Source organism: Oncorhynchus clarkii, chromosome 31, assembly GCF_045791955.1.
Source record: "Oncorhynchus clarkii lewisi isolate Uvic-CL-2024 chromosome 31, UVic_Ocla_1.0, whole genome shotgun sequence".
In the NCBI taxonomy this organism is placed as follows: Eukaryota; Metazoa; Chordata; class Actinopteri; order Salmoniformes; family Salmonidae; genus Oncorhynchus; species Oncorhynchus clarkii.
Window position 1 is genome coordinate 32072032 of NC_092177.1, and position 27912 is coordinate 32099943.

At 48.4% G+C, this 27912-nt stretch overlaps 1 protein-coding gene across 1 annotated transcript; it reads right to left on the minus strand.

Moving 5' to 3' along the window:
- Positions 1-1363: 1363 nt before the first annotated feature.
- LOC139390995 (neuronal acetylcholine receptor subunit alpha-3-like) lies at positions 1364-27328 on the minus strand. The gene is made up of 7 exons (XM_071138449.1): positions 27176-27328; positions 9776-9915; positions 9606-9650; positions 9413-9522; positions 8722-8929; positions 7517-8476; positions 1364-1966 (listed from the first exon to the last, which is right to left on the minus strand). Exons 1-7 carry the CDS (start codon positions 27231-27233, stop codon positions 1841-1843), a joined length of 1647 nt encoding a protein of 548 aa, XP_070994550.1. The 5' UTR covers positions 27234-27328; the 3' UTR covers positions 1364-1840.
- Between the last annotated feature and the right edge of the window lie 584 nt (positions 27329-27912).

Genomic DNA, 27912 nt, shown 5'->3' on the forward strand with positions numbered 1-27912 from the left:
CATTTACTGCACCTTTCCCCGCATTTGTTGATAATGAAATCTGATAGATGCCGTAACACGATAAGAATATTCCTAGAAAATGTGGGGTAGGTGCAAACATAAGACAAAACAATGACAAGGGTCTGAGTGAGGGGACTAACTGGTGTCTCCAAGTGGCCACACCCTCTCCAGAGTGTGCAGTTCCTGAGTCATTTCAATGCCCTTTTATGACTCAAAGAAGAGTCTTCAACTATAAGGTTATTTTTTTTAGTTTTCCTCGATGTGCCGTTGAGAAACTAGAACAAGTACACTTGCATCCCCGCCATCCCACAATTACCGTTGCCGTTTACGCAATCCAAACACGGTCCATAATAAATCACTATCTGAGTCAGCTGGGTATAACTTGGAAGCTCGTTCTATTGTCAACATGACTAGCGAGGTTATAAAATATGAGATATTACAGTGTTAGGCTTTCACAACGCAGTTCAGAGAAACGGGTCATCATTCGGTGTGCATAGAATGGAGTCATGAGTGCATTCAGGTGTGTGTGCCGCGGAAAAATGTTCTTCACAACGGGCAAGCATAGGCTCCTTCTGTTCAGAACAACCCAGGGTACGATAGCATGTCATCTTGTAACTGTGCATCAAACATAGTGATCACAAACGTTGACACGGTATATGACATGAGTTTTATGATAAGGAAATGTGAATTGCACATTTGGACTCACGGGGTGTTTGGATAGCTTGTATGACATCGACGTCTCATCTTTCAAAATACTCTGAGTCCTGTTCATTTACAGGCACTTCCCTCACTCAGACAACAAAACATTCGCTAAAGTTGCCCAATTAGCGGGAGGGATGTCGGCAACTTCTTGTCGCACGAGGTGCTGAAGTTCAGAGCGGCTGTCAGTCAAAACCCATACAGCGCTGTGAAGCACAGAGCCTGAGCACGTTACTGTACAGCCTCTGCCGTGAAGCACAGAGCCTGAGCACGTTACTGTACAGCCTCTGCGTTCCAATTTAGCCGCGTATCATTGCCCAAATCTGTCATTTTCAACCCGTGTACTGGTACGAGTGTAAAGGGCTACTCTACAGCTTACATTAGTATCTCTTTACAGTTGCTACATTTACACTGAGTGTCGTGTCAACCCCAGTGTGAGATGCAAACATGTTATCATGATACATTTATGAGAATGATGTTAAAGTCACATGGCCATGTCTGTACAGAAACCATATTCAAAATCAGCATCATAAATCATGCATAATATATATATATATATATATATATATATATATATATATATATATATATATATATATATATATATATATGTCGTATATACAGTATAACCTGAGCCAGGAGTATTTCCTATAGAGTTGTTCCTGGTAAGGAGATACTCCTAGCCGTAAGCATAGCACAGGATTGAAGGTATTACAGATGTATATCATCCACAGATCAGTAGACTACAGTATCATAACATGTCGAGTAAGAAAGAGGCATCATCGAGTTACTCCTTCACTCAGCCACTGACCACATACAGCACAGAGCTACAGATTCTAGAACGAGAACCAACTTCTCTACTGGCATAATAAATGGGTAGTAATGGCGATAGCAATGCAGTGGTCCCAGCAACAGGGCCTCACAGTACATCAATGGTTACAATGAGGTTTGTTTTATAAATTGGACTGCTGTCTTTTTCATAGTTTGCCTGCTTTCGGGACCGGAAGACAGTAGATGCCAGTAGAATGGGCAATAAGTAACGGAAGCGAGAGGGAGAGAATGTTAAAAAGAAAAAATGAAGATTGGTGAGAATGAGAGGACAACGGAGACAGAACGACAACAAAGGAGAAAAAGTAGTGGTTCATGTGAAGAAGCTGATGAGAGGCTGAAGAAACAGTCCCAGAGTTCCAGTGATACACACAGTCACAAACACCCACAGGAAGATCCTGTCAATCACCATGGCTACGTACTTCCAGTCATCTTCCACCTGGAGAGAGAGAGAGAGAGAGAGAGAGAGAGAGAGAGAGAGAGAGAGAGAGAGAGAGAGAGAGAGAGAGAGAGAGAGAGAGAGAGAGAGAGAGAGGGAGAGAGAGGGATAGAGAGAATAGAGCGAGAGAGAGAGAATAGAGTGAGAGAGAGAATATATATATATATAGAGAGAGAGAGAAGAGAGAGAGAGAAAGAGAATAGAGAGAGAGAGAGAGAGAGAGAGAGAGAGAGAGAGAGAGAGAGAGAATAGCGAAAGAATAGTGAAATAATAGAGAGAGAATACATATATAGAGAGAGAATATAGAGAATATATATATATATAGAGAGAGAGAGAGAGAGAATATAGAGTGAGAGAGAGAGAATATAGAGAAAATAGAGAGAGAGAGAATATAGAGAGTATATATAGAGAGAGAGAATAGAGAGAGAGAGGAGAGAATAGAGAGAGAATATAGAGAAAATAGAGAGAGAGAGAGAGAGAATATAGAGAGTATATATATAGAGAGAGAATAGAGAGAGAGGAGAGAATAGAGAGAGAATAGAGAGAGAGAGAGAGAGAATAGAGAGAGAGAGAGAGAGAGAGAGAGAGAGAATAGAGCGAGAGAGAGAGAGAGAGAGAGAGAGAATAGAGCGAGAGAGAGAGAATAGAGCGAGAGAGAGAATATATATATATATAGAGAGAGAGAGAGAGAGAAGAGAGAGAGATAAAGATAATAGAGAGAAGAGAGAGAGAGAGAGGGAGAGAGAGAGAGAATAGCGAAAGAATAGCGAAAGAATAGAGAGAGAATACATATATAGAGAGATAATATAGAGAATATATATATATATATATATATATATATATATATATATAGAGAGAGAGAGAGAGAGAGAGAGAATATAGAGTGAGAGAGAGAGAATATAGAGAAAATAGAGAGAGAGAGAGAATATAGAGAGTATATATATAGAGAGAGAATAGAGAGAGAGAGGAGAGAATAGAGAGAGAGAGAGAGAATAGAGAGAGAGAGAATAGAGAGAGAGAATAGAGCACGAGAGAGAGAGAGAGAGAATATATATATATATAGAGAGAGAGAGAAGAGAGAGAGAGAAAGAGAATAGAGAGAAGAGAGAGAGAGAGAGAGAGAGAGGAAGAGAGAGAGAGGAGAGATAGAGAGAGAGAGAGAGAATAGAGAGAGAGAGAGAGAGAGAGAGAGAGAGAGAGAGAGAGAGAGAGAGGAGAGAATAGAGAGGGGAGAAGGAGCTCGTCAGAAGACAGGGAAGCACACAGGTCATTGAAGTCTATTGGAAATATCGTAAGACAAAGAAGGAAAGTGATCTGAGGAAAGGGTTGAAGGTTCAAACGGGTATTAATAAATGCACTCTCTCTCTCCTCTCTCTTTGTCTTCGACTTATTGTGAAAACACATCATTGACCTTCCTGAAAAGGCTGCGAGGACCACCATAAGATGTCGACACTCACCACGATGTGCATTCCACAAGAGAACGAGAGAGACCGAGGGAGACAGAGAGAGAGAAAAAGACCAGTATTCCTTGAGCCCCTAATAGCGTATTTACTGGGTCAGGCCAGGTATGTGTGTTACTTGACATGCATGTGTGTTCCAGGCGTGTGTTTTTTCCTGAAGCAACCTGCTGTGGTAATGCCATTGGGTGTACGGCTATTCTGTGTGCATCATTTCAATACTGAACTCAGGCCTTACTAAGAAAATGTATGACCATATTAGAGACACATATTTCCCTCAGATTTTACAGACCCACAAAGAACTTGAAAACAAACCCAATTTGGATAAACTCCCATATCTACTGGGAGAAATACCAGTGTGACATCACAGCAGCAAGATTTGTGACCTGTTGCCACAAGAAAAGGGCAACCAGTGAAGAACAAACACCATTGTAAATACAACCCATATTTATGTACATTTATTTTCCCTTTTGTAATTTAAATATTTGCACATCGTTACAACACTGTATATATGCATAATACAACCTTTGTAATGTCTTTATTCTTTTGGAACTTCTGTGAGTGTAATATTTACTGTTCATTTCTATTGTTTATTTCACTTTTGTTTATTATATATTTCACTTGCCGTGGCAATGTAAACATATGTTTTCCATGCCAATGAACTCCTTCAGTTGAAGTTGAAATTGAGAGAAGAGTACTAAAGCTTTTCTCACAAACAGCTTTACACTCCATGTACAAAGGGTTTGACAGTTTAGATGAAACCAGGTTGAAACCAGAACTAACTCCCCATGGAGGCTCTCTATCAGAGAATACACTGCCTCAGTTGGGTCTGTTTGTGTCACGCCTGCTCCCGCTCTCCCTCCCTGGCGCTCGAGGGCGCCAGGCTGCCCAGCACTACGCACACCTGCTTCCCTCGTCACGCTCATCAGCGCTTCATTGCACTCACTTGTGAGTCACTCACTGTTGTGCAGCGTGCGCCAGGTGATCTAGTTACAGTATGGAATCCTGCTAGATATCTTACAACTATTAAGTTAACTGTCTAAAATGTGTTAAATGCTCTGTAGTTGTGCATTTGGTTAGCTATCTAGCTAAGTGGTTAGCTTCTTCCAAAATCAAGCATTCACTTGGTCACAGCAGAGATTTCCCTCCTGAAGATCCTTGCTGGGTAATTTTACACTGCATAGCATTTCTCTGTAGTTACTATGTAATAACTTGGTAATAACCAATAACTGAAGAACAGATAACTCTGTAATAACTATGTAATAACAATAATTGAAGAACAGGTAACTGTAATAACTATGTAATAACCAATAGCTGAAGAACAGATAACTCTGTAATAACTATGTAATAGCAATATTTGAAGAACAGATAACTCTGTAAAAACTATGTAATAGCAATAATTGAAGAACAGGTAACTCTGTAATAACTATGTAATAACCAATAGCTGAAGAACAGATAAATCTAATAACGAGGTAATAACCAATAACTTTAATTGCTGTTTGATCTGGCTTTGGAATTTAGCGTTTTTACCAGCATCTTGGTTTTGTTTTCGCCCAATGTTTTTCGTTCAGCTTTTCGCGTTGGACTTTTTTACCTGCTTCACCATGCACCTGTCTGGTAAGGTTGAACACCACCTCTGCTACTCAGCTTCCCAACAAAAGATTCTCCCATTGGAAGCTGCACTGCTCCTTGGTTCCCACCTGGTGATCTGCTCCCTGTCTGCTCTGGCTTGTCTCCTGCTGTCTGGTACAGGTACCCCTGCCACAGAGTGTTCTGAACACTGATGTTAAACCTTCTGGTTATAAGCTTTTTCGGCAAGACAGATCTTCCAAAGGTGGTGGAGTAGCAATCTTTACCAAGGAGCACCTTCAGTGCTCGGTTGTCTCCACCAAGTCTATTAGATTTTCTGGCTTTAAGCATTAAGCTTTCAAATAGCTCTTTGTTGACTGTTGCTGGGTGCTATTGTCCTCCATCAGCACCGGCCTGTACTCTACCTACCCTAAACTCTCTCCTGACCCCTTACACTAAGTCTGAATTTGTCCTACTTGGTGACCTAAACTGGGACATGCTTAAAACCACCTAACCAAGTCTAAAAACAATGGGACTCCCTAAATCTCTCCCAGATGATTAATATTCCCACAAAGTAAAACTCCAAACACCCAGAAAAAGCTACTCTCCTTGATGTTATCCTCACAAATAATCCTGATAGGTATCAGTCTGTTGTTTTCTATAATGACCTTTCTGTTCGACCGTGATCTGGCAGAGTTAGTCCACCTCAAGGACACCATTAGGTGAATGGCTTGGCACACAAATATTCAGGTTTACTAGCTATCGTCCAGGGAAATGAGAAATAAGTGCACTCAGGCTATCTGGAAGGGAAAAGTTAGTTACTTTAAGAAGCAGTTCTCTCTCTGTGGGTCTAACCCCATGAAGTTCTGGAAAACGTTTTAAAGACCTGGAGAATAAACCCTCCTCCTCACAGCTGCCCATGTCCCTTAATGTTGATGATGTGGTTGTTATTGACAAGGAGCGTATGGCTGAGCTCTTTAATTACCACTTCATTAAGTCAGGATTTATATTTGGCTCAGCCATGCCTCCTTGCCCGTCCAACACTTCCTCATCTCCCACCCCTTCTAATGCGACTAGCCCTGATGCTCCTCCCTCTTTCCCCCCTGCCCGCTACACAGCTTCTCCCTACAGGTGGTCACTGAGTCTGAGGCCCTAAAGGAGCTCCTTAAACTTGACCCCCAAAAAACATATCTGGGTCAGATGCTTTATTTCCTTTCTTCTTTAAGGTTGCAGCCCCTATCTCTGGCCTTTTTAACTCTGCCTCTCCTCTCTGGGGAGGTTCCCAGTGCTTGGAAGGGAGCCATGGTGCATCAAGCTGTTATAGGCCAATTTCTATCTTGCCCTGTTTATCAAAAGTGTTGGAAAAACTTGACTGGCTTTCTTGATGTCTATAGTATTCTCTCTGGTATGCAATCTGGTTTCTGATCAGGTTGTGGATGTGTCACTGCAACCTTAAGGGTCCTAAATGATGTCACCGCTGCCCTTGATTCTAAGCAATGGTCTGCTGCTATTTTGATAGACTTTGCCAAAGCTTTTGGGTGGCTAAAGACTATTGGTGTCTCTGACGGGTTTTTGGCCTGGTTTGCTCTCAAAGACTGCAGTGTATGAAGTGTATGAAGTCAGAACACCTGCTTTCTCAGCCACTGCCTGTCACCAAAGGAGCACCCCAAGGCTTGATCCTAGGTCCCACACTTCTCAAATTACATCAACAACATAGCTCAGGCAATAGGAGGCTCTCTCATCCATTTATATGCAGATGATACAGTCTTATGCTCAGCTGGCCCCTCCCTGGATTTTGTGTTAGATGCTCTACAACAAATCTTTCTTACTGCCCAACAAGCTTTCTCTGCCCTTAACCTTGTTCTGAACACCTCAATGTGGTTCGGTAAGAAGAATCCTGTTAAAGGTCGCCAAAGCACACACATCCCTGGGTATTTCCTCTTTTCAGTTTGCTGCAGCTAGTGACTGGAAAGAGCTGCAAAACACAGTCGAACTGGACAGTTTTATCTCCATCTCTGCATTCAAAGACTCAATCATGGACACTCTTACTGACACTTGTGGCTGCTTCGAGTGACATTTCGTTGTCTCTACCTGTTCGTACCATGTTTGTGTTGCTACCAAGTTGTGCTGCTGCCATGTTGTGCTGCTACCATGTTGGGCTGCTACCGTGTTGTTTTCATGTTGTGTTGCTGCCATGCTGTGTTGTCATGTGTTGCTGCCATGCTGTGTTGTTGTCTTAGGACTCTCTTTATGTATTGTAGTGGTGTCTCTCTTGTCGTGATGTGTGTTTTGCCCTACTTTTAAATGTTTTATCCCAGCCCCCGCCCCCGCAGGAGACCTTTTGCCTCTTGGTAGGCCATCATTGTAGATAAGAATTTCTTCTTAATTGGCTTGCCTAGTTAAATAAATGTTAAATAAAAATGGACCAAATTTAAATAATAGGTAACTCTGTAATAACGATGTAATAACCACAAGGAAGAGAATTGAACTCTGTAAAACAATGTAATAACCCAAAGCGTCCTACCTCTTTGGCCTTGTTGCGTGTTCTCATGTTCTCAGCGATGTACTTGACACTCTCGATGGCCTGTTTGATCTCTGGTGACACCACGGAGAAGGCCACCACTGCGTTGACTTTGGGCGGGCTGCTGAGCGCTCGGGGCAGTTTGGATAGGTCCGGATCAGAGGGGGCAGGAGGGGGCACCACCGGGGGTATGGTGGGGATGGGCACCTCTTTCCCCTTACAGGCTAAATTCGGCTTGTTCTGCACTTCGCCGTACTCCACACAGTTCATCTCCCCCGCCTGCCCTGTTTCAGCGGTGACCGCACCCCTGTCCACCTGCACACACCCGCCCCCTATTCCTCCCCCAATGCTGTTCTTCCTCTTCTTCCCCGTTCCACTCGCCCCTCCTCCTACACCCCCATCTCCAATACTCCCACCTCCTGTTCCGTCTCCTCTCCCACTCCCCAAGGAGGAGGGGCAGCCCTGGTCTACAGGCCTCCTCATGAGCAGCACCTTGGGCAGCAACCCCAGGAACACAGACCGGACCCAGGCCGGCATGGTGTGGGTCATAGGCGTACGGTAGTGGACGTTCAGCACAAACACGGTGATGACGATGGAGAGGGTGACGAAGATCATGGTGAAGAGGAGGTACTCCCCGATGAGAGGGATGACCAGAGATGTAGACGGGATGGTCTCAGTGATGACCAGGAGGAACACAGTGAGGGACAGGAGGACAGAGATACAGAGGGTCACCTTCTCTCCACAGTCAGAGGGGAGGTAGAAGACGAGGACGGTGAGGAAGGAGATGAGGAGACAGGGGATGATGAGGTTGATGGTGTAGAAGAGAGGCAGGCGTCTGATGTAGAAAGAGTAGGTGATGTCTGGGTAGATCTCCTCACAGCAATTGTACTTGATGTCGTGCTTGTAGCCCGGCGCGTCGATGATCTCCCACTCGCCACTCTCCCAGAAGTCCTTGAGGTTCACCTATGGGGAGATAATAGAATGTCAACCATAAAGCAGAGCCAAAGGAGTTATATCCTAGAAGGAGATAAAGAAGGCTTCGACTGAGATTACGTCGTAAAAAACACCAGGAAGTAATTACGGTTGAAATTGACTAAGAAAACCATAAAGCCACATTGAATTAGCCAACAAATATAACCCATTAATTTAATGTGGCTAACTAGCTAGCAAACGAGTTAGTAAACTAACTAACCAGTGGGATTACTGACCTTTGACCCTATGAGCACTAGGTCAATCTTGGCCTTGTCGTAGGTCCAGGAGCCAAACTTCATGGAGCAGTTTTGGTAGTCGAAGGGGAAGTAGGTGATGTCCATGGGGCAGGAGGATTTAAAGATGGCGGGGGGGATCCAGGTGATGGTGCCGTCAAACTTCAGCAGAGCTTTGGTCTTGTCCTCAACCAGGAAATCTCCCACAGCACTGAAGAGAGATGAGATATGATAGCGTAGCATTTAGCACTGATGGTAAACAAAAAAAAAAACTGAAGAGGAGAAAATAGTTGATGGTTGGCATAGCATGTAGCAGCGAAGGCAAAAAAAAACACCCCCACAACTGGAGAGGAGATAATGGGTGATGGTTAGCCTAGCATTTAGCACTGATGGCTAAAAAGCAACAAGAGATCATAACATAACATGGGCTCAACTTTGATTTTAGAAGTGGGGGGGCATAATTAATATTATTCATATTTATTTTAATCCAGTTAAATAAACACTCCAAAAAGCCTACCCGACCACTTGAAGGCGTCTGCATGGTCCTAAAGCACACCGTTGCCTCGTTTTCTATCACATTACAATTATAAAACTGGTGGGGACAAAAATGCCCCCGTCCGTCCATCCCCCACCCGTCCCCAGTGATTGTTGTGCCCCTGCAAAATAATGTACAGAGTTAAGAGATTGAGCTCACTTGTTGTAGAGGACGATGTCCGGCCTCCATATCTTATTGGAGGGCACACGAATGAACTCAAGTCCGTCATACTCGATGGGAACCCATTTCAGTTTGTAGTCATTCCAGACCTGCAACAAAACATTTAACAGTGCTTCAACTGGGGTACTAAGGGGTATAGACTGAACTTCCTAGATCAGATAACTTGACTTACATGTCTCAGCCATAAATTGGTCTCCATAATCTGATTGACTTCATCCTGACAAGAGATTGAAAGAGTATGTACGTGATGTCATAGCCTGTAAGTAATTAGGTCAAATAAATAGGCAAAGTGATGTCCTTATTTGCTCCAGTAATGATGCAATAATGAGTCGTGAGTCTCACCACTTTGACCAGCTGGGATATGGAGACCTCAAACTCCACGGTGACAGGGTCAGAGACATTCTCCACGGGTCTGATGAACTGGTTGTATCGCCTGAATAAATTCCTGAACAGCCTGTCTTCCCCCTTAGATGACAGACAGCCTGAGAGGAGAGGGGGGAGGGAGTGAGAGTGGAAGTGAGAGAGAGAGAGAGAGAGAGAGAGAGAGAGAGAGAGAGAGAGAGAGAGAGAGACAGGGAGGAGAGGACAAAGATAATCTTCACTGGAGCCGTCCTTTTACAAAATAGTAGGGTGGCTTTTAAAATCATTACCATAAAGAGATTCTCCCTTGTCTGGCTTTAACGAAGAGGACTTTGAGGTGAACTTGAGTTTTTCATCACTTTGTCCACATTAAGGTTTTAATCAATGGCTCTTTGCTGCGGATGGAGAGAAACTAGAAGGTTGTGGCTGATTGAACTATGGTGTGTGAAGAGTCTCACATTGGAGCTGTTTCTACGTAGGAAGGCATGTGGAAGCTTTTAGCAAATCCCGCCAGACTGGAACGCAGTGTGTGTGTGTGTGTGTGTGTGTGTGTGTGTGTGTGTGTGTGTGTGTGTGTGTGCGTGTGTGCGTGTGTGCGTGCGTGCGTGCGTGCGTGCGTGTGTTGTCTACCCGACTCTATTAAATTCTGAGTGTACCTGGCAAAATAGGACTGAAGGTCATTTAGTGACCTGCAAAAAAAACTCACCCGCTGGTGACTTGGCTGCCGGGACGATGCATGGAACCCACGCCTGTCCGAGCAGAAAATCATGCCTCACTTGGGACATCCCTCCACCCCTCTCCACCCCCGCCTCGGCCCCGGCTTCAAAGGACACCAGTCTCTTAATTCCCCCCTCTCTCTCTCTCTCTCTGACCTTCACTCTTACTCTCTTCTTCTCAATTTCCTCTTCTTGCCCACCCACTCTCTTCCTTCATTCTTTTCCCTCTCTCTCTCTCCTTCCTTTCCGTCCATCTCTCTCATGGTTAATTGAACACAGCCTTTGAAAGATCACCAGTCTCTCTTCTCTCGCCCCAGTCTGCACACTCCAGAGTCAGCTGTCCGTCAGTCTGTCTTTCTGTTGCTGCACCAGTAGACAACTAACACCAGTAGAGCCTAGATACTGGGACCAGTGGACGTGAGCATCAGTGCATCACCCCTCCATTCTGTGACCAGAGAGTAGAGTGAAAACCAAATGGCTGAAAGCATTTATCGACTGAAAGTGAAAACAGGGCAAAAACAACACCAAGACATTTCCTGGTGTTAATTAATAAAATATGGTCTTTTAGGGGAACGCTTTTATCCAAGTCTTGCAGTAAACATGTATTTAGTGGGTTATATAATACAAGATCATTATAATACAGACAGGTATTGAACCCACAATGCTGCTTGTAGTGTTCCAACCAAATGAGAGCCAGATGTCTACTTTATCCAAACCAGTCAGATGTTCAGATCGCTCCTGAATGCCTCCTATTTAACTTAGAACCTTATTGACTAAGGAGTCCGTGGGAAATTCAGCTCAAAACAGTTGGTTTGAGAAGGGAGACCTAGAAGAGAACCGCCAGTTAAAACACACACCCACACACACTAACACACACACACACTCACCGTTCTGTACTCTACTGACTGAGCCAGTTACATACATTGCGTGGCCAAAAGTATGTGGACACCTGCTCGTCGAACATCTCGTTCCAAAACCATGGACATTAATATGGAGTTGGTCCCCCCCTTTGCTGCTATAACAGCCTCCACTCTTCTGGGAAGGCTTTCCACTAGATGTCGGAACATTGCTGCGGGGACTTGCTTCTATTCAGCCACAAGAGCATTAGTGAGGTCGGGCACTGATGTTGGGCGATAAGGCCTGGCTCGCAGTCGGTGTTCTAATTCATCCCAAAGGTGCTCAACAGGGTTGTGGTCAGGGCTCTGTGCAGGCCTTTCAAACCGATCTCAACAGACCATTTCTGTATGGACCTTGCTTTGTGCACACGGGGGCATTGTCATGCTGAAACAGGAAAGGGCCTTCCCCAAACTTTTGCCACAACGTTGGAAGCACAGATACGTCTAGAATGTCATTGTATGCTGTATCGTTAAGATTTTATTTCACTGGAACGAAGAGGCCTAGTATGAACCATGAAAAACAGCCCCAGACCATTATTCCTCCTCTACCAAACTTTACAGTTGGCACTATGCATTGGAGTAGGTAGCGTTCCCCTGGCATCCACCAAACCCAGATTTGTTCGTCGGACAGCCAGATGTTGAAGCGTGATTCATCACTCCAGAGAACGCATTTCCACTGATCCAGAGTCCAATGGCGGTGAGTTTTACACCACACCAGCCGACGCTTGTGGCTGCTCGGTCATGGAAACCCATTTCATGAAGCTCCCGACAAACAGTTATTGTGTTGACGTTGCTTCCAGAGGTAGTTTGGAACTCGGTGAGGACAGACAATGTTTACGCACTACGCGCGTCAGCACTTGGCGGTCCCGCTTTGTGGGCTTGTGTGGCCTACCACTTTGCGGCTGAGCTGTTGTTGCTCTTAGACATTTCCACTTCACAACAACAGCACTTACAGTTGACTGGGGCAGCTCTAGCAGGGCAGAAATTTGATGAACTGCCTTGTTGGGAAAGGTGGCATCCTATGATGGTGCCACGTTGAAAGTCACTGAGCTCTTCAGTAAGGCCATTCTACTGCCAATGTTTGTCTATGGAGATTGCATGGCTGTGTACTCGATTTTATACACCTGTCAGCAACGGGTGTGGCTGAAATAGCCGGATCCACTCAATTGAAGGGGTGTCCACATACTTTTATATATATAGTGTACCACTCAACATCTGCCGTACATTATCACACACACACGGGCCTGGAATTCGGATACACAACACACGATCCTTCAAACATGACCTGGCTCAAAACTGTCTTGACTTCTTGTACATCTTGAAAGGATGTTGAAGACGGTAGCAGATGACTTGGGGATTTCTCTTTGGCCAATGTGACTCTGGTGTGCTCAATGGTAACATGATGAGTAGAATTTCAACATGAGTCATCTCACTGATATCATTTTTACTCAAGATCTATTCCGTCCTTTTAGGTCATACAGTCCTCGTGCCAATGTCCATTAACAGATCACTTAATGGTTTTTTTAATGCATTTTTATATATGCCAAGCATACAGTGCCTTGCGAAAGAATTCGGCCCCCTTGAACTTTGCGAAGCCAGAAGAGGACTGGCCACCCCACATAGCCTGGTTCATCTCTAGGTTTCTTCCTAGGTTTTGGCCTTTCTAGGGAGTTTTTCCTAGCCACCGTGCTTCTACACCTGCATTGCTTGCTGTTTGGGGTTTTAGGCTGGGTTTCTGTACAGCACTTTGAGATATCAGCTGAGGTACGAAGGGCTATATAAATACATTTGATTTGATTTTGACTGTAAGTCACTCTAGATAAGAGCGTCTGCTAAACGACCAAAATGAAAATAGGCTCAAATGTCAAATGTGGCCAAATGTGGCTCAAACGTCTCCTCAAAACTTCTAACATTTTCCACAGCAGCCAGTCCCTAAAGCTCCATGTAAAAGTAATAAAGTCTGAAGAAGTTTGTACGGTCACAAAGTTTCCTGAGGTCACTTGAAGCGGCGCCGAGCGCTGCCGAGTCTTAGAGCTTAATGAAAAAGCCGCTCTCCAGAGAGAGCAAAGTGGACGGCTGTAATTTCTGCTTTCGCTACCTGCCGACGTTAAAACACAGCACTGGTCCCTGATTGGCTAAGCTCTGAGAACCTCGTTTAAATCCCTAATTGGGTAGGGGAAACGAGGGCAATTATAATCTGTTCATTAATTGGACCTTTTGTTCGCACTGAACAATAAAATTAATATATTTCCTCCGCTTCTTCCTTTCTCCCGCCCCCTTCATCCTTCTTCCTTTCTACCCCCCCCCCTTCATCCTTCTTCCTTTCTCCCCCCCCCCCCTCATCCTTCTTCCTTTCTCCCCCCCCTTCATCCTTCTTCCTTTCTCCCCCCCCTTCATCCTTCTTCCTTTCTCCCCCCCTTCATACTTCTTCCTTTCCCCCCCCCTCATCCTTCTTCCTTTCTCCCCCCCTTCATCCTTCTTCCTTTCTCCCCCCCTTCATCCTTCTTCCTTTCTCCCCCCCCCCCTCATACTTCTTCCTTCCCCCCCCCCTCATCCTTCTTCCTTTCTCCTCCCCTTCATCCTTCTTCCTCCCCCCCCCCCCCTCATCCTTCTTCCTTCCCCTCCCCCCCCCTCATCCTTCTTCCTTTCTCCCCCCATTCATCCTTCCTTCCTTAATCTCTGTGTGGATTGGAAGGTTTCTTACATCACGTAGACTTAACAATAGCCTCTCACTTGTTAACTTCTGGTAAAAATCACTGTGATAGAAACGGGCAGCCTTCCTATTAAACGTGGGTCAGTCAAGACGCAAGGGTGTGTGTTTGTGTGCTGTATGGAAACAGAAACACTCAGAAACAGAAGTGTAGATATGATTGAGGAAGAGCACTCCGAATCTCAGTCCAGATAAACTAAGACTAACCCTCAGAGGCAGCTCTTAGAAAACACTAAGTGGACACATAAAGGTCCGTTCAAACGGAGCACATAGATTTGCCGTTAAGAAGCCAAACAGTGTTCAACAATGTGTTAACAGAGCAGAGAGCTCTAGAGACCTGAAGCCTCATTGGCTGAGAGCCCTTTGATCAAGAGAGCGCTTGACAATGATCGACCACGAGGCATGAGACTGCGTATTGCACGCTCCCAAGGAACTAATTACGTCCAATAATAAGCTGAAGGCTGTGACTGGTCTGAGAGAGAGAGAGAGAGAGTTTGTGTGTGTGTGTGTGTGTGTGTGTGTGTGTGTGTGTGTGTGTGTGTGTGTGTGTGTGTGTGTGTGTGTGTGTGTGTGTGTGTGTGTGTGTGTGTGTGTGTGTGTGCGCTTGTGAGCGAGAGAGAGAGTGAGAGGGAGGGAGGGGATGGGAGAAAGACAGAGGGAGAGAGAGAGAGAAAGAAGAGAGGAGATAGCGTTTGTTGTCTTCAGAGTGTTACATTGGGTCTGTCTGGGACATGCTTTATGATTCACTAGAAGAATGAGTGTGACTAGTGGATGTTCGACCATCCAATCGAGCATAGTGTGCGCCTGCGTGTGTGTCTCAGCAAACGTGCGTGCGCACATTCACGCGTGTGGCCTCTCTGTCCATCCACACCCCTATATACCATACTCCCCATTCTGATCTCTGTTGCATGCAGAATGTCACAGTGAGGAACTGTTGCTGATGTCTGCTAGCCAACTATTTAGCAACCCTGCTAACTGAGGTCACCGGGAGTTTATAGCGTATCTCTAACAACAACAAAAACGCCATTTCCTGTCCCAAAACATTTTCACAGAACCTCTCACACTCCAACTGCCCCACGCCAGGGACACACACACTCAGAGACACGGACACAGCAGTTTACTTGGATGGGATTCCACAGGTACACTCTTAGAGAAAAAGGGTTCCAAAAGGGTTCGCTGTCCCCATAAGAGAACTCTTTTTGGTTCCAGGAAGAACCCTTTTGACTTCCATGTAGAACCCTCAGTGGGAAGGGTTCCACCTGTAACCAAAAAGGGTTCTTCAAAGGGTTCTCCTATGGGGACAGCCGAAGAATCCCTTTCAGGTTCTAGATAGCATATTTTTTTTTCTAAGAGTGTAATCTGGATAGTCTGAACTGCCCACACACAACAGCATCTACAGATTCCTTAAATGTGTGTAACATGAACGCACGCAGTGAGTATTGTTGAGTTGAATACACAGTGGCGTATGCATCATGATTCATAAATGTACGTATGCAGCCAAGTCGCGGTGATGCAGTTAGGAGTGGAGGTCGAGGTTGAGTTTCTCCGAACGTACTAAACATTCTGAATATGGAGTGAACTGAAGTAACATCCATAAAGGCATGCTGTGTCTATAAGCACCGAGGCCAGTATTGGCCACTTAGCTAAATGCATGGCTGCTAATGTTGGCCACAGTACAACTAGAAAGGACATTTGCACAATATGCATGAGATTTAACCGTTGGTCCACTTAACATTGCCCGTGCGTGTGTGTCTGCGTGTGTACGTGTGTGTGTGTGCATGTGTGTGCGTGTGTCTAAGACCAAAGGGTCGCTAATACACACACACACATAAACGCACACACAAACACACGTAGACACACACACACCATGAAAAGGCAGATTGGGCGGCAGTTTTACTGTAGGGGTTGTGGGAGAGGCACCACTGAGAAGCGCAGCACTGCTTTGCAAGTGTCCAGACATAGGACTGGGGCTGGATGTAAGGGTTTGGAGAAGGGTTGGTGAAGATGGACTGGGGCTGGATGTAAGGGTTTGGAGAAGGGTTGGTGAAGATGGACTGGGGCTGGATGTAAGGGTTTGGAGAAGGGTTGGTGAAGATGGACTGGGGCTGGATGTAAGGGTTTGGAGAAGGGTTGGTGAAGATGAAGCTATTTGATTTGGCCCATTGGAACCAACAGGCAGAACTTGCATCTGTGTATAGGCACTGTACTGCTTAAAATGCTACTATCAGGAGATTGCATGCACCTGCGTGTTAAAACAAAACTTGCTAGCAACCAAAAACCCACAAGAATAAACCAGCAGATCAGTTGATCTCATGTTACCGTGTCAAGCAAGTTTAATTCCAGACTGATTAATTCCACACACACACACATACACACACACACACACACACACACACAGCCAACACTGCTGTTCCATGTAAATAGAGACATTAAACACTGGACACTTCCCTTGACATTTTCTACAGTTATTCACATTGGTTATTCATATAGTGTATTCTCACATAGCTCATTCTATTATATATACTAATGTACATTCCATTTTTGTTACACTATTTATACCCACCACATATTTACCTACTGGATTCTTCATGGTAATAAATCTACTGCTGTATATATCAAAATAAAACAAAAACCTTATTTTTCAGACCCTCTACTATGAGACTTGAAATTGAGCTCAGGTGCATCCTGTTTACATTGATCATCCTTGAGACGTTTCTACAACTTGATTGGAGTCCACCTGTGGTAAATTCCATTGATTGGATATGATTTGGAAAGGAACACACATGACTATATGAGGTCCAACAGTTGACAGTGCATGTCAGAGCAAAAACCAAGCCATGAGGTCAAAGGGATTGTCCCTAGAGCTCCGAGACAGGATTGTGTCGAGGCACAGATCTGGGGAAGGGTACCAAAACATTTCTGCAGCATTGAGGTCCCCAAGAACACAGTGGCCTCCATAATTCTTAAATGGAAGAAGTTTGGAACCACCAAGACTCTTCTTGGAGCTGGCCGCCCGGCCAAACTCAACAATCGGGGGAGAAAGGTCTTGGTCAGGGAGGTGACCAAGAACCCGATGGTCACTCTGACAGCTTCAGAGTTCCTCTGTGGAGATGGAAGAACCTTCCAGAAGGACAACCATCTCTGCAGCACTCCACCAATCAGGCCTTTATGGTAGAGTGGCCAGACAGAAGCCACTCCTCATTAAAAAAGCACATGAGAGCCAAAGGCACCTAAAGAACTAAAGAACTCTCAGACATGAGAAACAAGATTCTCTGGTCTGATGAAACCAAGATTGAACTCTTTGGCCTGAATGCCAAGTGTCACGTCTGGAAGAAGCCTGGCACCATCCTTATGGTGGAGCATGGTGGTGGCAGCATCATGCTGTGGGGATGTTTTTCAGTAGCAGAAACTGGGAGACTAGTCAGGATCAAGGGAAAGATGAACGGCGCAAAGTACAGAGATCCTTGATGAAAACCTGCTCCAGAGCGTTCAGGACCTCAGACTGGGGCAAAGATTCACCTTCCAACAGGACAACGATTCTAAGCAGACAGCCAAGACAACACAGGAGCTTCGGGACTAGTCTCTGAATGTCCTTGAGTGGCCCAGCCAGAGCCCGAACTTGAACCTTATCAAACATCTCTGGAGAGACCTGAAAATAGCTGTGCAGCGACGCTCCCCATCCAATCTCGCAGAGCTTTAGAGGATCTGCAGAGATCCTGGGAGAAAGAATGGGAGAAACTCCCCAAATACAGGTGTGCCAAGCTTGTAGTGTCATACCCAAGAGGACTTGAGGCTGCAAAGTACTGAGTAAATGGTCTGAATACTTATATAAAATGTAATATTTCCATTTTTTATTATTAATAAATTTGCAAACATTTCTAGAAACCTGTTATTGCTTTGTCATTATGGGATATTTTGTATAGATTGATGAAGGAAAAAAAAGATTGAATACATTTTAGAATAAGGCTGTAATGTAACAAAATGTTGAAAAAGTCAAGGGGTCTGAATACTTTCCAAATGCACTGTATGTTGGTCTTTATATGCATACCTTGCATTAAGATCGAATATAGTGTTATTTGGGTTGTTAATTGGATTCATTCTGACATTCTTGATTTCTTGTTTCTAGTTTTTGAATCTTTATTACTTGTTTACTTGTTTGAAATGTTACTGCGCTGTTAGGAGCTAGTAACACAAGCACAAGCTGCACCTGTTATAACATCTGCTAAACTGTGTATGTGACCAATAAACTTAGATTTGATTTAATATCGATCTATAAGGAACATTGAGAATCACAAGGCTGGTAATTCATCTGAAATAGTTCATACCTAAAATACCAAAAATGAATTAATTCCTGAGAAATAACTTTACTTCCGTAGTACTGAAGGATTAACAAATAGTTAAATCACTCCTTAGTCTGCTTGATTACTATGTTTATTTCCACAGAGAGAGAGGCAGTCAGAGGGGAGAGGAAGAGAGAGAGAGGAGGGGAGAGGTAGGCAGAGGGGGGAGGAAGAGAGATAGAGGAGGGGAGAGGTAGTCAGAGGGGAGAGGAAGAAAAAGGGGAGAGGTAGGCAGAGGGGGAGGAAGAGAGAGAGGGGAGAGGAGAGGTAGGCAGAGGGGGAGGAAGAGAGAGAGGACAGGAGAGGTAGGCAGAGGGGGAAGAAGAGAGAGAGGAGGGGAGAGTTAGGCAGAGGGGGAAGAAGAGAGAGAGGAGGGGAGAGGTAGGCAGAGGGGGGAGGAAGAGAGAGAGAGGAGGGGAGAGGTAGGCAGAGTGGGGAGGAAGAGAGAGAGGAGGGGAGAGGTAGGCAGAGGGGGAAGAAGAGCGAGAGGAGGGGAGAGGTAGGCAGAGGGGGAAGAAGAGAGAGAGGAGGAGAGAGGTAGGCAGAGGGGGAAGAAGAGAGAGAGGAGGGGAGAGGTAGGCAGAGGGGGGAGGAAGAGAGAGAGAGGAGGGGAGCGGTAGGCAGAGTGGGGAGGAAGAGAGAGAGGAGGGGAGAGGTAGGCAGAGGGGGAGGAAGAGAGAGAGGAGAGGAGAGGTAGGCAGAGGGGGGGGGGAGAGAGGAGGGGAGAGGTAGTCAGAGGGGAGAGAAAGAGAGAGAGGAGGGGAGAGGTAGGCAGCGGGGGGAGAGAGAGAGAGAGGAGGGGAGAGGAAGAGAGAGAGGAGGGGAGAGGTAGGCAGCGCAGGGAGAACGAGAGAGAGGAGGGGAGAGGTAGTCAGAGGGGACAGGAAAAGAGAGAGGAGAGGTAGGCAGCGGGGGGAGAAAGAGAGAGGGAGCGGGGAGAGGAAGAGAGAGACGAGGGGAGAGGTAGGCAGCGGGGGGGAGAAAGAGAGAGAGGAGGGGAGAGGTAGTCAGAGGGGAGAGAAAGAGAGAGAGGAGGGGAGAGGTAGGCAGCGGGGGGAGAGAGAGAGAGAGGACGGGAGAGGTAGTCAGAGGGGACAGGAAGAGAGAGAGGAGGGGAGAGGTAGTCAGAGGGGACAGGAAGAGAGAGAGGAGGGGAGAGGTAGTCAGAGGGGAGAGAAAGAGAGAGAGGAGGGGAGAGGTAGGCAGCGGGGAGAGAAAGAGAGAGAGGAGGGGAGAGGTAGTCAGAGGGGAGAGAAAGAGAGAGAGGAGGGGAGAGGTAGGCAGCGGGGGGAGAGAAAGAGAGAGAGGAGGGGAGAGGTAGGCAGCGGGGGGAGAGAGAGAGAGAGGAGGGGAGAGGTAGGCAGCGGGGGGAGGAAGAGAGAGAGGAGGGGAGAGGTAGTCAGAGGGGACAGGAAGAGAGAGAGGAGGGGAGAGGTAGGCAGCGGGGGGAGAGAGAGAGAGAGGAGGGGAGAGGTAGTCAGAGGGGACAGGAAGAGAGAGAGGAGGGGAGAGGTAGTCAGAGGGGACAGGAAGAGAGAGGAGAGGGGAGAGGTAGTCAGAGGGGACAGGAAGAGAGAGAGGAGAGGTAGGCAGTGGGGGGAGAGAGAGAGAGGAGGGGAGAGGTAGGGAGCGGGGAGAGGAAGAGAGAGAGAGGAGGGGAGAGGTAGGCAGCGGGGGGAGGAAGAGAGAGAGGAGGGGAGAGGTAGTCAGAGGGGAGAGGAAGAGAGAGAGGAGAGGTAGGCAGTGGGGGGAGAAAGAGAGAGAGAAGAGGGGAGAGGAAGAGAGAGAGGAGTGGAGAGGTAGTCAGAGGGGAGAGGAAGAGAGAGAGGAGGGGAAAGCCAGGCAGAGGGGAGAGGAAGAGAAAGAGAGGAGGGGAGAGGTAGGCAGCGCGGGGAGAAAGAGAGAGAGGAGGGGAGAGGTAGTCAGAGGGGACAGGAAGAGAGAGAGGAGAGGTAGGCAGTGGGGGGAGAAAGAGAGAGAGAGGAGGGGAGAGCCAGGCAGAGGGGAGAGGAAGAGAGAGAGGAGGGGAGACGTAGTCAGAAGGGAGAGGAAGAGAGAGGGGAGAGGTAGGCAGCGGGGGGAGAAAGAGAGAGAGAGGAGGGAAGAGGAAGAGAGAGAGAGGAGGGGAGAGGTAGGCAGAGGGGAGAGGAAGAGAGAGAGAGGAGGGGAGAGGTAGGCAGAGGGGAGAGGAAGAGAGAGAGAGGAGGGGAGAGGTAGGCAGCGGGGGGAGAAAGAGAGAGGTGGGGAGAGGTAGGCAGAGGGGAGAGGAAGAGAGAGAAAGGAGGGGAGAGGTGGGCAGAGGGGGGAGAAAGAGAGAGGTGGGGAGAGGTAGGCAGAGGGGAGAGGAAGAGAGAGAGAGGAGGGAAGAGGAAGAGAGAGAGAGGAGGGGAGAGGTAGGCAGAAGGGAGAGGAAGAGAGAGAGAGGAGGGGAGAGGTAGGCAGAGGGGGGAGAAAGAGAGAGGTGGGGAGAGGTAGGCAGCGGGGGGAGAAAGAGAGAGGAGGGGAGAGGTAGGCAGCGGGGGGAGAAAGAGAGAGAGAGGAGGGGAGAGGAAGAGAGAGAGAGGAGGGGAGAGGTAGTCAGAGGGGACAGGAAGAGAGAGAGGAGGGGAGAGGTAGGCAGCGGGGGGAGAGAGAGAGAGAGGAGGGGAGAGGTAGTCAGAGGGGACAGGAAGAGAGAGAGGAGGGGAGAGGTAGTCAGAGGGGACAGGAAGAGAGAGGAGAGGGGAGAGGTAGTCAGAGGGGACAGGAAGAGAGAGAGGAGAGGTAGGCAGTGGGGGGAGAGAGAGAGAGGAGGGGAGAGGTAGGGAGCGGGGAGAGGAAGAGAGAGAGAGGAGGGGAGAGGTAGGCAGCGGGGGGAGGAAGAGAGAGAGGAGGGGAGAGGTAGTCAGAGGGGAGAGGAAGAGAGAGAGGAGAGGTAGGCAGTGGGGGGAGAAAGAGAGAGAGAGGAGGGGAGAGGAAGAGAGAGAGGAGTGGAGAGGTAGTCAGAGGGGAGAGGAAGAGAGAGAGGAGGGGAAAGCCAGGCAGAGGGGAGAGGAAGAGAAGGAGGGGAGAGGTAGGCAGCGCGGGGAGAAAGAGAAAGAGGAGGGGAGAGGTAGTCAGAGGGGACAGGAAGAGAGAGAGGAGAGGTAGGCAGTGGGGGGAGAAAGAGAGAGAGAGGAGGGGAGAGCCAGGCAGAGGGGAGAGGAAGAGAGAGAGGAGGGGAGACGTAGTCAGAAGGGAGAGGAAGAGAGAGGGGAGAGGTAGGCAGCGGGGGGAGAAAGAGAGAGAGAGGAGGGAAGAGGAAGAGAGAGAGAGGAGGGGAGAGGTAGGCAGAGGGGAGAGGAAGAGAGAGAGAGGAGGGGAGAGGTAGGCAGAGGGGAGAGGAAGAGAGAGAGAGGAGGGGAGAGGTAGGCAGCGGGGGGAGAAAGAGAGAGGTGGGGAGAGGTAGGCAGAGGGGAGAGGAAGAGAGAGAAAGGAGGGGAGAGGTGGGCAGAGGGGGGAGAAAGAGAGAGGTGGGGAGAGGTAGGCAGAGGGGAGAGGAAGAGAGAGAGAGGAGGGAAGAGGAAGAGAGAGAGAGGAGGGGAGAGGTAGGCAGAAGGGAGAGGAAGAGAGAGAGAGGAGGGGAGAGGTAGGCAGAGGGGGGAGAAAGAGAGAGGTGGGGAGAGGTAGGCAGCGGGGGGAGAAAGAGAGAGGAGGGGAGAGGTAGGCAGCGGGGGGAGAAAGAGAGAGAGAGGAGGGGAGAGGAAGAGAGAGAGAGGAGGGGAGCGGTAGTCAGAGGGGACAGGAAGAGAGAGAGGAGGGGAGAGGTAGTCAGAGGGGACAGGAAGAGAGAGAGGAGGCGAGAGGTAGTCAGAGGGGACAGGAAGAGAGAGAGGAGAGGTAGGCAGTGGGGGGAGAGAGAGAGAGAGAGGAGGGGAGAGGTAGGGAGCGGGGAGAGGAAGAGAGAGAGGAGGGGAGAGGCAGGCAGCGGGGGGAGGAAGAGAGAGAGGAGGGGAGAGGTAGTCAGAGGGGAGAGGAAGAGAGAGAGGAGAGGTAGGCAGTGGGGGGAGAAAGAGAGAGAGAGGAGGGGAGAGGAAGAGAGAGAGGAGGGGAGAGGTAGTCAGAGGGGAGAGGAAGAGAGAGAGAGGAGGGGAGAGGTAGGCAGCGCGGGGAGAAAGAGAAAGAGGAGGGGAGAGGTAGTCAGAGGGGACAGGAAGAGAGAGAGGAGAGGTAGGCAGTGGGGGGAGAAAGAGAGAGAGAGAGGAGGGGAGAGCCAGGCAGAGGGGAGAGGAAGAGAGAGAGGAGGGGAGACGTAGTCAGAAGGGAGAGGAAGAGAGAGGGGAGAGGTAGGCAGCGGGGAGAGGAAGAGAGAGAGAGGAGGGGAGAGGTAGGCAGATGGGAGAGGAAGAGAGAGAGAGGATGGGAGAGGTAGGCAGCGGGGGGAGAAAGAGAGAGGTGGGGAGAGGTAGGCAGAGGGGAGAGGAAGAGAGAGAGGGGAGGGAAGAGGAAGCGAGAGAAAGGAGGGGAGAGGTAGGCAGAGGGGAGAGGAAGAGAGAGAAAGGAGGGGAGAGGTGGGCAGAGGGGGGAGAAAGAGAGAGGTGGGGAGAGGTAGGCAGAGGGGAGAGGAAGAGAGAGAGAGGAGGGAAGAGGAAGAGAGAGAGAGGAGGGGAGAGGTAGGCAGAGGGGAGAGGAAGAGAGAGAGAGGAGGGGAGAGGTAGGCAGAGGGGGGAGAAAGAGAGAGGTGGGGAGAGGTAGGCAGCGGGGGGAGAAAGAGAGAGGAGGGGAGAGGTAGGCAGCGGGGGGAGAAAGAGAGAGAGAGGAGGGGAGAGGAAGAGAGAGAGAGGAGGGGAGAGGTAGGCAGCAGGGGGAGAAAGAGAGAGGAGGAGAGAGGTAGGTACAGGGGAGAGGAAGAGAGAGAGGAGGGGAGAGGTAGACAGCAGGGGAGAAAGAGAGAGAGAGGAGAGGAGAGGAAGAGAGAGAGGAGGGGAGAGGTAGTCAGAGGGGAGAGGAAGAGAGAGAGGAGGGGAGAGGAAGAGAGAGAGAGGAGGGGAGAGGTAGTCAGAGGGGAGAGGAAGAGAGAGAGAGGAGGGGAGAGGTAGTCAGAGGGGAGAGGAAGAGAGAGAGAGGAGGGGAGAGGTAGGCAGAGGGGGGAGAAAGAGAGAGGAGGGGAGAGGTAGGCAGCGGGGGAGAAAGAGAGAGAGAGGAGGGGAGAGGAAGAGAGAGAGGAGGGGAGAGGTAGTCAGAGGGGAGAGGAAGAGAGAGAGGAGGGGACAGGTTGTCAGAGGGGACAGGAAGAGAGAGGAGAGGGGAGAGGTAGTCAGAGGGGACAGGAAGAGAGAGGAGAGGGGAGAGGTAGTCAGAGGGGACAGGAAGAGAGAGAGGAGAGGTAGGCAGTGGCGGGAGAGAGAGAGAGAGAGGAGGGGAGAGGTAGGGAGTGGGGAGAGGAAGAGAGAGAGAGGAGGGGAGAGGTAGGCAGCGGGGGGAGGAAGAGAGAGAGGAGGGGAGAGGTAGTCAGAGGGGAGAGGAAGAGAGAGAGGAGAGGTAGGCAGTGGGGGGAGAAAGAGAGAGAGAGGAGGGGAGAGGAAGAGAGAGAGGAGGGGAGAGGTAGTCAGAGGGGAGAGGAAGAGAGAGAGGAGGGGAAAGCCAGGCAGAGGGGAGAGGAAGAGAGAGAGAGGAGGGGAGAGGTAGGCAGCGCGGGGAGAAAGAGAAAGAGGAGGGGAGAGGTAGTCAGAGGGGACAGGAAGAGAGAGAGGAGAGGTAGGCAGTGGGGGGAGAAAGAGAGAGAGAGGAGGGGAGAGCCAGGCAGAGGGGAGAGGAAGAGAGAGAGGAGGGGAGACGTAGTCAGAAGGGAGAGGAAGAGAGAGGGGAGAGGTAGGCAGCGGGGGGAGAAAGAGAGAGAGAGGAGGGAAGAGGAAGAGAGAGAGAGGAGGGGAGAGGTAGGCAGAGAGGAGAGGAAGAGAGAGAGGAGGGGAGAGGTAGGCAGAGGGGAGAGGAAGAGAGAGAGAGGAGGGGAGAGGTAGGCAGCGGGGGGAGAAAGAGAGAGGTGGGGAGAGGTAGGCAGAGGGGAGAGGAAGAGAGAGAGAGGAGGGAAGAGGAAGCGAGAGAGAGGAGGGGAGAGGTAGGCAGAGGGGAGAGGAAGAGAGAGAAAGGAGGGGAGAGGTGGGCAGAGGGGGGAGAAAGAGAGAGGTGGGGAGAGGTAGGCAGAGGGGAGAGGAAGAGAGAGAGAGGAGGGAAGGGGAAGAGAGAGAGAGGAGGGGAGAGGTAGGCAGAGGGGAGAGGAAGAGAGAGAGAGGAGGGGAGAGGTAGGCAGAGGGGGGAGAAAGAGAGAGGTGGGGAGAGGTAGGCAGCGGGGGGAGAAAGAGAGAGAGAGGAGGGGAGAGGTAGGCAGCGGGGGGAGAAAGAGAGAGAGAGGAGGGGAGAGGAAGAGAGAGAGAGGAGGGGAGAGGTAGGCAGCAGGGGGAGAAAGAGAGAGGAGGAGAGAGGTAGGTAGAGGGGAGAGGAAGAGAGAGAGGAGGGGAGAGGTAGACAGCAGGGGAGAAAGAGAGAGAGAGGAGAGGAGAGGAAGAGAGAGAGGAGGGGAGAGGTAGTCAGAGGGGAGAGGAAGAGAGAGAGGAGGGGAGAGGTAGTCAGAGGGGAGAGGAAGAGAGAGAGAGAGGAGGGGAGAGGTAGTCAGAGGGGAGAGGAAGAGAGAGAGAGGAGGGGAGAGGTAGGTGTCCATGTTAATGTCAAACAGCACAAGTCACCCATACAGCACTGAAGATGAAAACCTACTCAAAAAGACTCATGAACACTTTCTCCTACTTTTACTTGTATTTACACTCCTCCAAAAGGGCTCTTCAGCTGTCCCCATATGATAACCCTTTTTGGTTCCAGGTAGAACCCTTTCGGAACCTTTTTCTAAGAGTGTATCTAAAAGTAAAAGCAGGAGACTTTTATTTTATTATTTTCAAAGGGTTCTCCTATAGGGACACCCGAATAGCCCTTTTAGTTTCGAGCACCTTCTTTGTAAGAGTGTAATCTGGATAATCTGATGCCAGGTGGATAGCCTAGAAACAGTATATTACCGTAAACCACTTGGCAAAGTTTAGAATAACACCATATCTGGCTTGCGCCCGCCCGTCTCACTAGAGAGAGTTGTGAGTCCCAGTCTCTCACAGGCTGCTACAGTGGGACCACAGACAGAAGGGGAAACCCAGACAAGCCACACGGGCTATAAAGCTGAAGCATCCGTTTAGAACGTTTTCTCATCACCAAATATGGTAGTGAGAGGAAGTCCAGTCACTGTTAGTGGGAGAGGATGGAACTAGGTAAAACTGGTCCGACATTCTACACATTCTTTCGATGAAACATCTGATCTCAATGCATTGTTATGTTCCCAAAACTAGAATCTGTTACAAACACAGCACTAAGTTTTATAGACTTGACGCTTTGCCAAAATGTCAAAATATTGCGTTGTTTAGGAGTGCAAGGTCGAATGCACAAGCCCACTACGCCAATACATGCTACAACGCGCCAATAGCATCTCGCAAGCTTGAGCTTGGCTTTGTCCATCTCCGTGCTTGTTCTGCCCACTATACGTAATTTGCTCCCACTGTAAACGACACAGATGAACTACGGTATCTTGAGTTAATTATAAATATCCTTGGTGGGACTGTAAAGCACTTAGCCCCTGTCCCCTGGGAAGTCTGCAGGGAGCCGGTTCGGGAACAGACACACACAGGATCAGAACGCCCTTAACCAACCCACGAGGATGAGGGCCTTGCAGGAAGGGTCTTACACACACACGCAGGGAGAAAGACACACAAACAACACAGTGAGAGATGGATAGAACCAGAACCAGCCCTGGGCACCGAGATGAGAACAAAGGACAGAACGCCGTGGCACGGGACAGAAGAGAACAGAGTGGAACAGCAGAATGACTAAACAGAACAGCAGAACACGATGGAACAACAAAGTTAGGGTAGAAGAGAACAGAACAGACATAGACCGATGGAATGCAGAGAGATCAAATGAGATGTAGGAGTACCTCACCCCAAACAGTCCAGATTACATGCACGTGTGAGTCCAACCACAGCTCTGAAATGGACCGTTATATTTAATTCAGGTATAGACAAACCCGTGTGTATGATGCACAATGTTCAAGGCTAGGGTCGACTACGTGCAACTTAGTTCGGTTTGGAAACATAACGCGTGAATGCGCGCGGTGCGGATGGGTTGTCTATGGTAGTTAGAGGGCTGACGTTGGCCTACTGTATAGTATATTAATGATGTGACATGTCACCAGCACTGCTCATCCCCTGGGACGACGATCCGTAGCCTTCACATACCGTTATATTATGCTTATCTGAATAGACTTTTGTAGCTTTTGTAGCCTATAACAAAATATATATTTAAGAGGTTTCAGTTTATTCTACAAGTTAGGCTATCACAGAATCGCACGCAAAGACAATTACTTCGTTTGAAAAGATAAAACATGCCAACACAGCCATCTTTACAATGTCCTATGGGACATGCTGCGGATTGAAAGACGGGGTTTCTAGTGCGTCGCACAATCAGAAAGAACACTCCAGCAACAACTTCAACTGTTTACAACAAGACAGAACACGCATAAATAGAATAAACAATCGATGTATCTGTGTACTGAATAGCCTATATTATACTGTGCGAAGTCTGCAGTGGCGCTCAGCTCTCTTCTGTTGCGAGTTGGTTCCGCTCTCTCCAAACTCTCCGACATCCCCACGTCTTCATAAAGCTTGTCTTACCTTGCGCTGTCAGGACCACCAGCAGAAGCACCACGGGGACTATTCCGGAAGGATTCATCTACACCTCGGTGCTCTGGGAATGTCTCGTATATAAAAAGTAGGACAATTTGGTAAACAGACTGCTGGAGTCGATTGGTAAAATTTAGAGCCGATATTTTTCTGGGCGCTGCGCGTGGGGAGGTTGATGTCAGCGCGCGCTCTCCGACATTGAGAACTTCGGTTGTCCCGCCCCCACCTCCGGCGCAACCTCACGCGCCCGTGTGTTTTATTCACGAGGTAGTAAGTATATATATAAACAGGTTATACAAACATGAAAAATAAAACCTACTATTGTTATCACAGGAGAGACCTAAGAAAAGTTACAACGGATCCAAACCCATTGTAGGCTACGGTTTAGGCTACTTGTCGTGCGGTGCGTTCCGACCGGATGGTTTTTCATCACTCAGTTAGGATGAACTGTTTCACTTATTCATGTTGTCTCGTGCCCGTTACCATGTCTCGGCAGGTACTCACTGCTCGACCTGGTTGATTCCCTCTATCTGAATCCAGGCTTCATCAGGACACCTGATCCGTGGAAACCAGGACACAGCCAAGGTAGGTCATGTCAGGTAACCTCCCTCTCTCTCGCTCTCTTTCTCTTTCTTGCCCTCTCATTGGTATAACACGGAGCGAGTAACCGAGAGGTATGGTCTCTGTGTTCGTCATGACTTGGCTGGTTAATTGGACAGTATAAATGT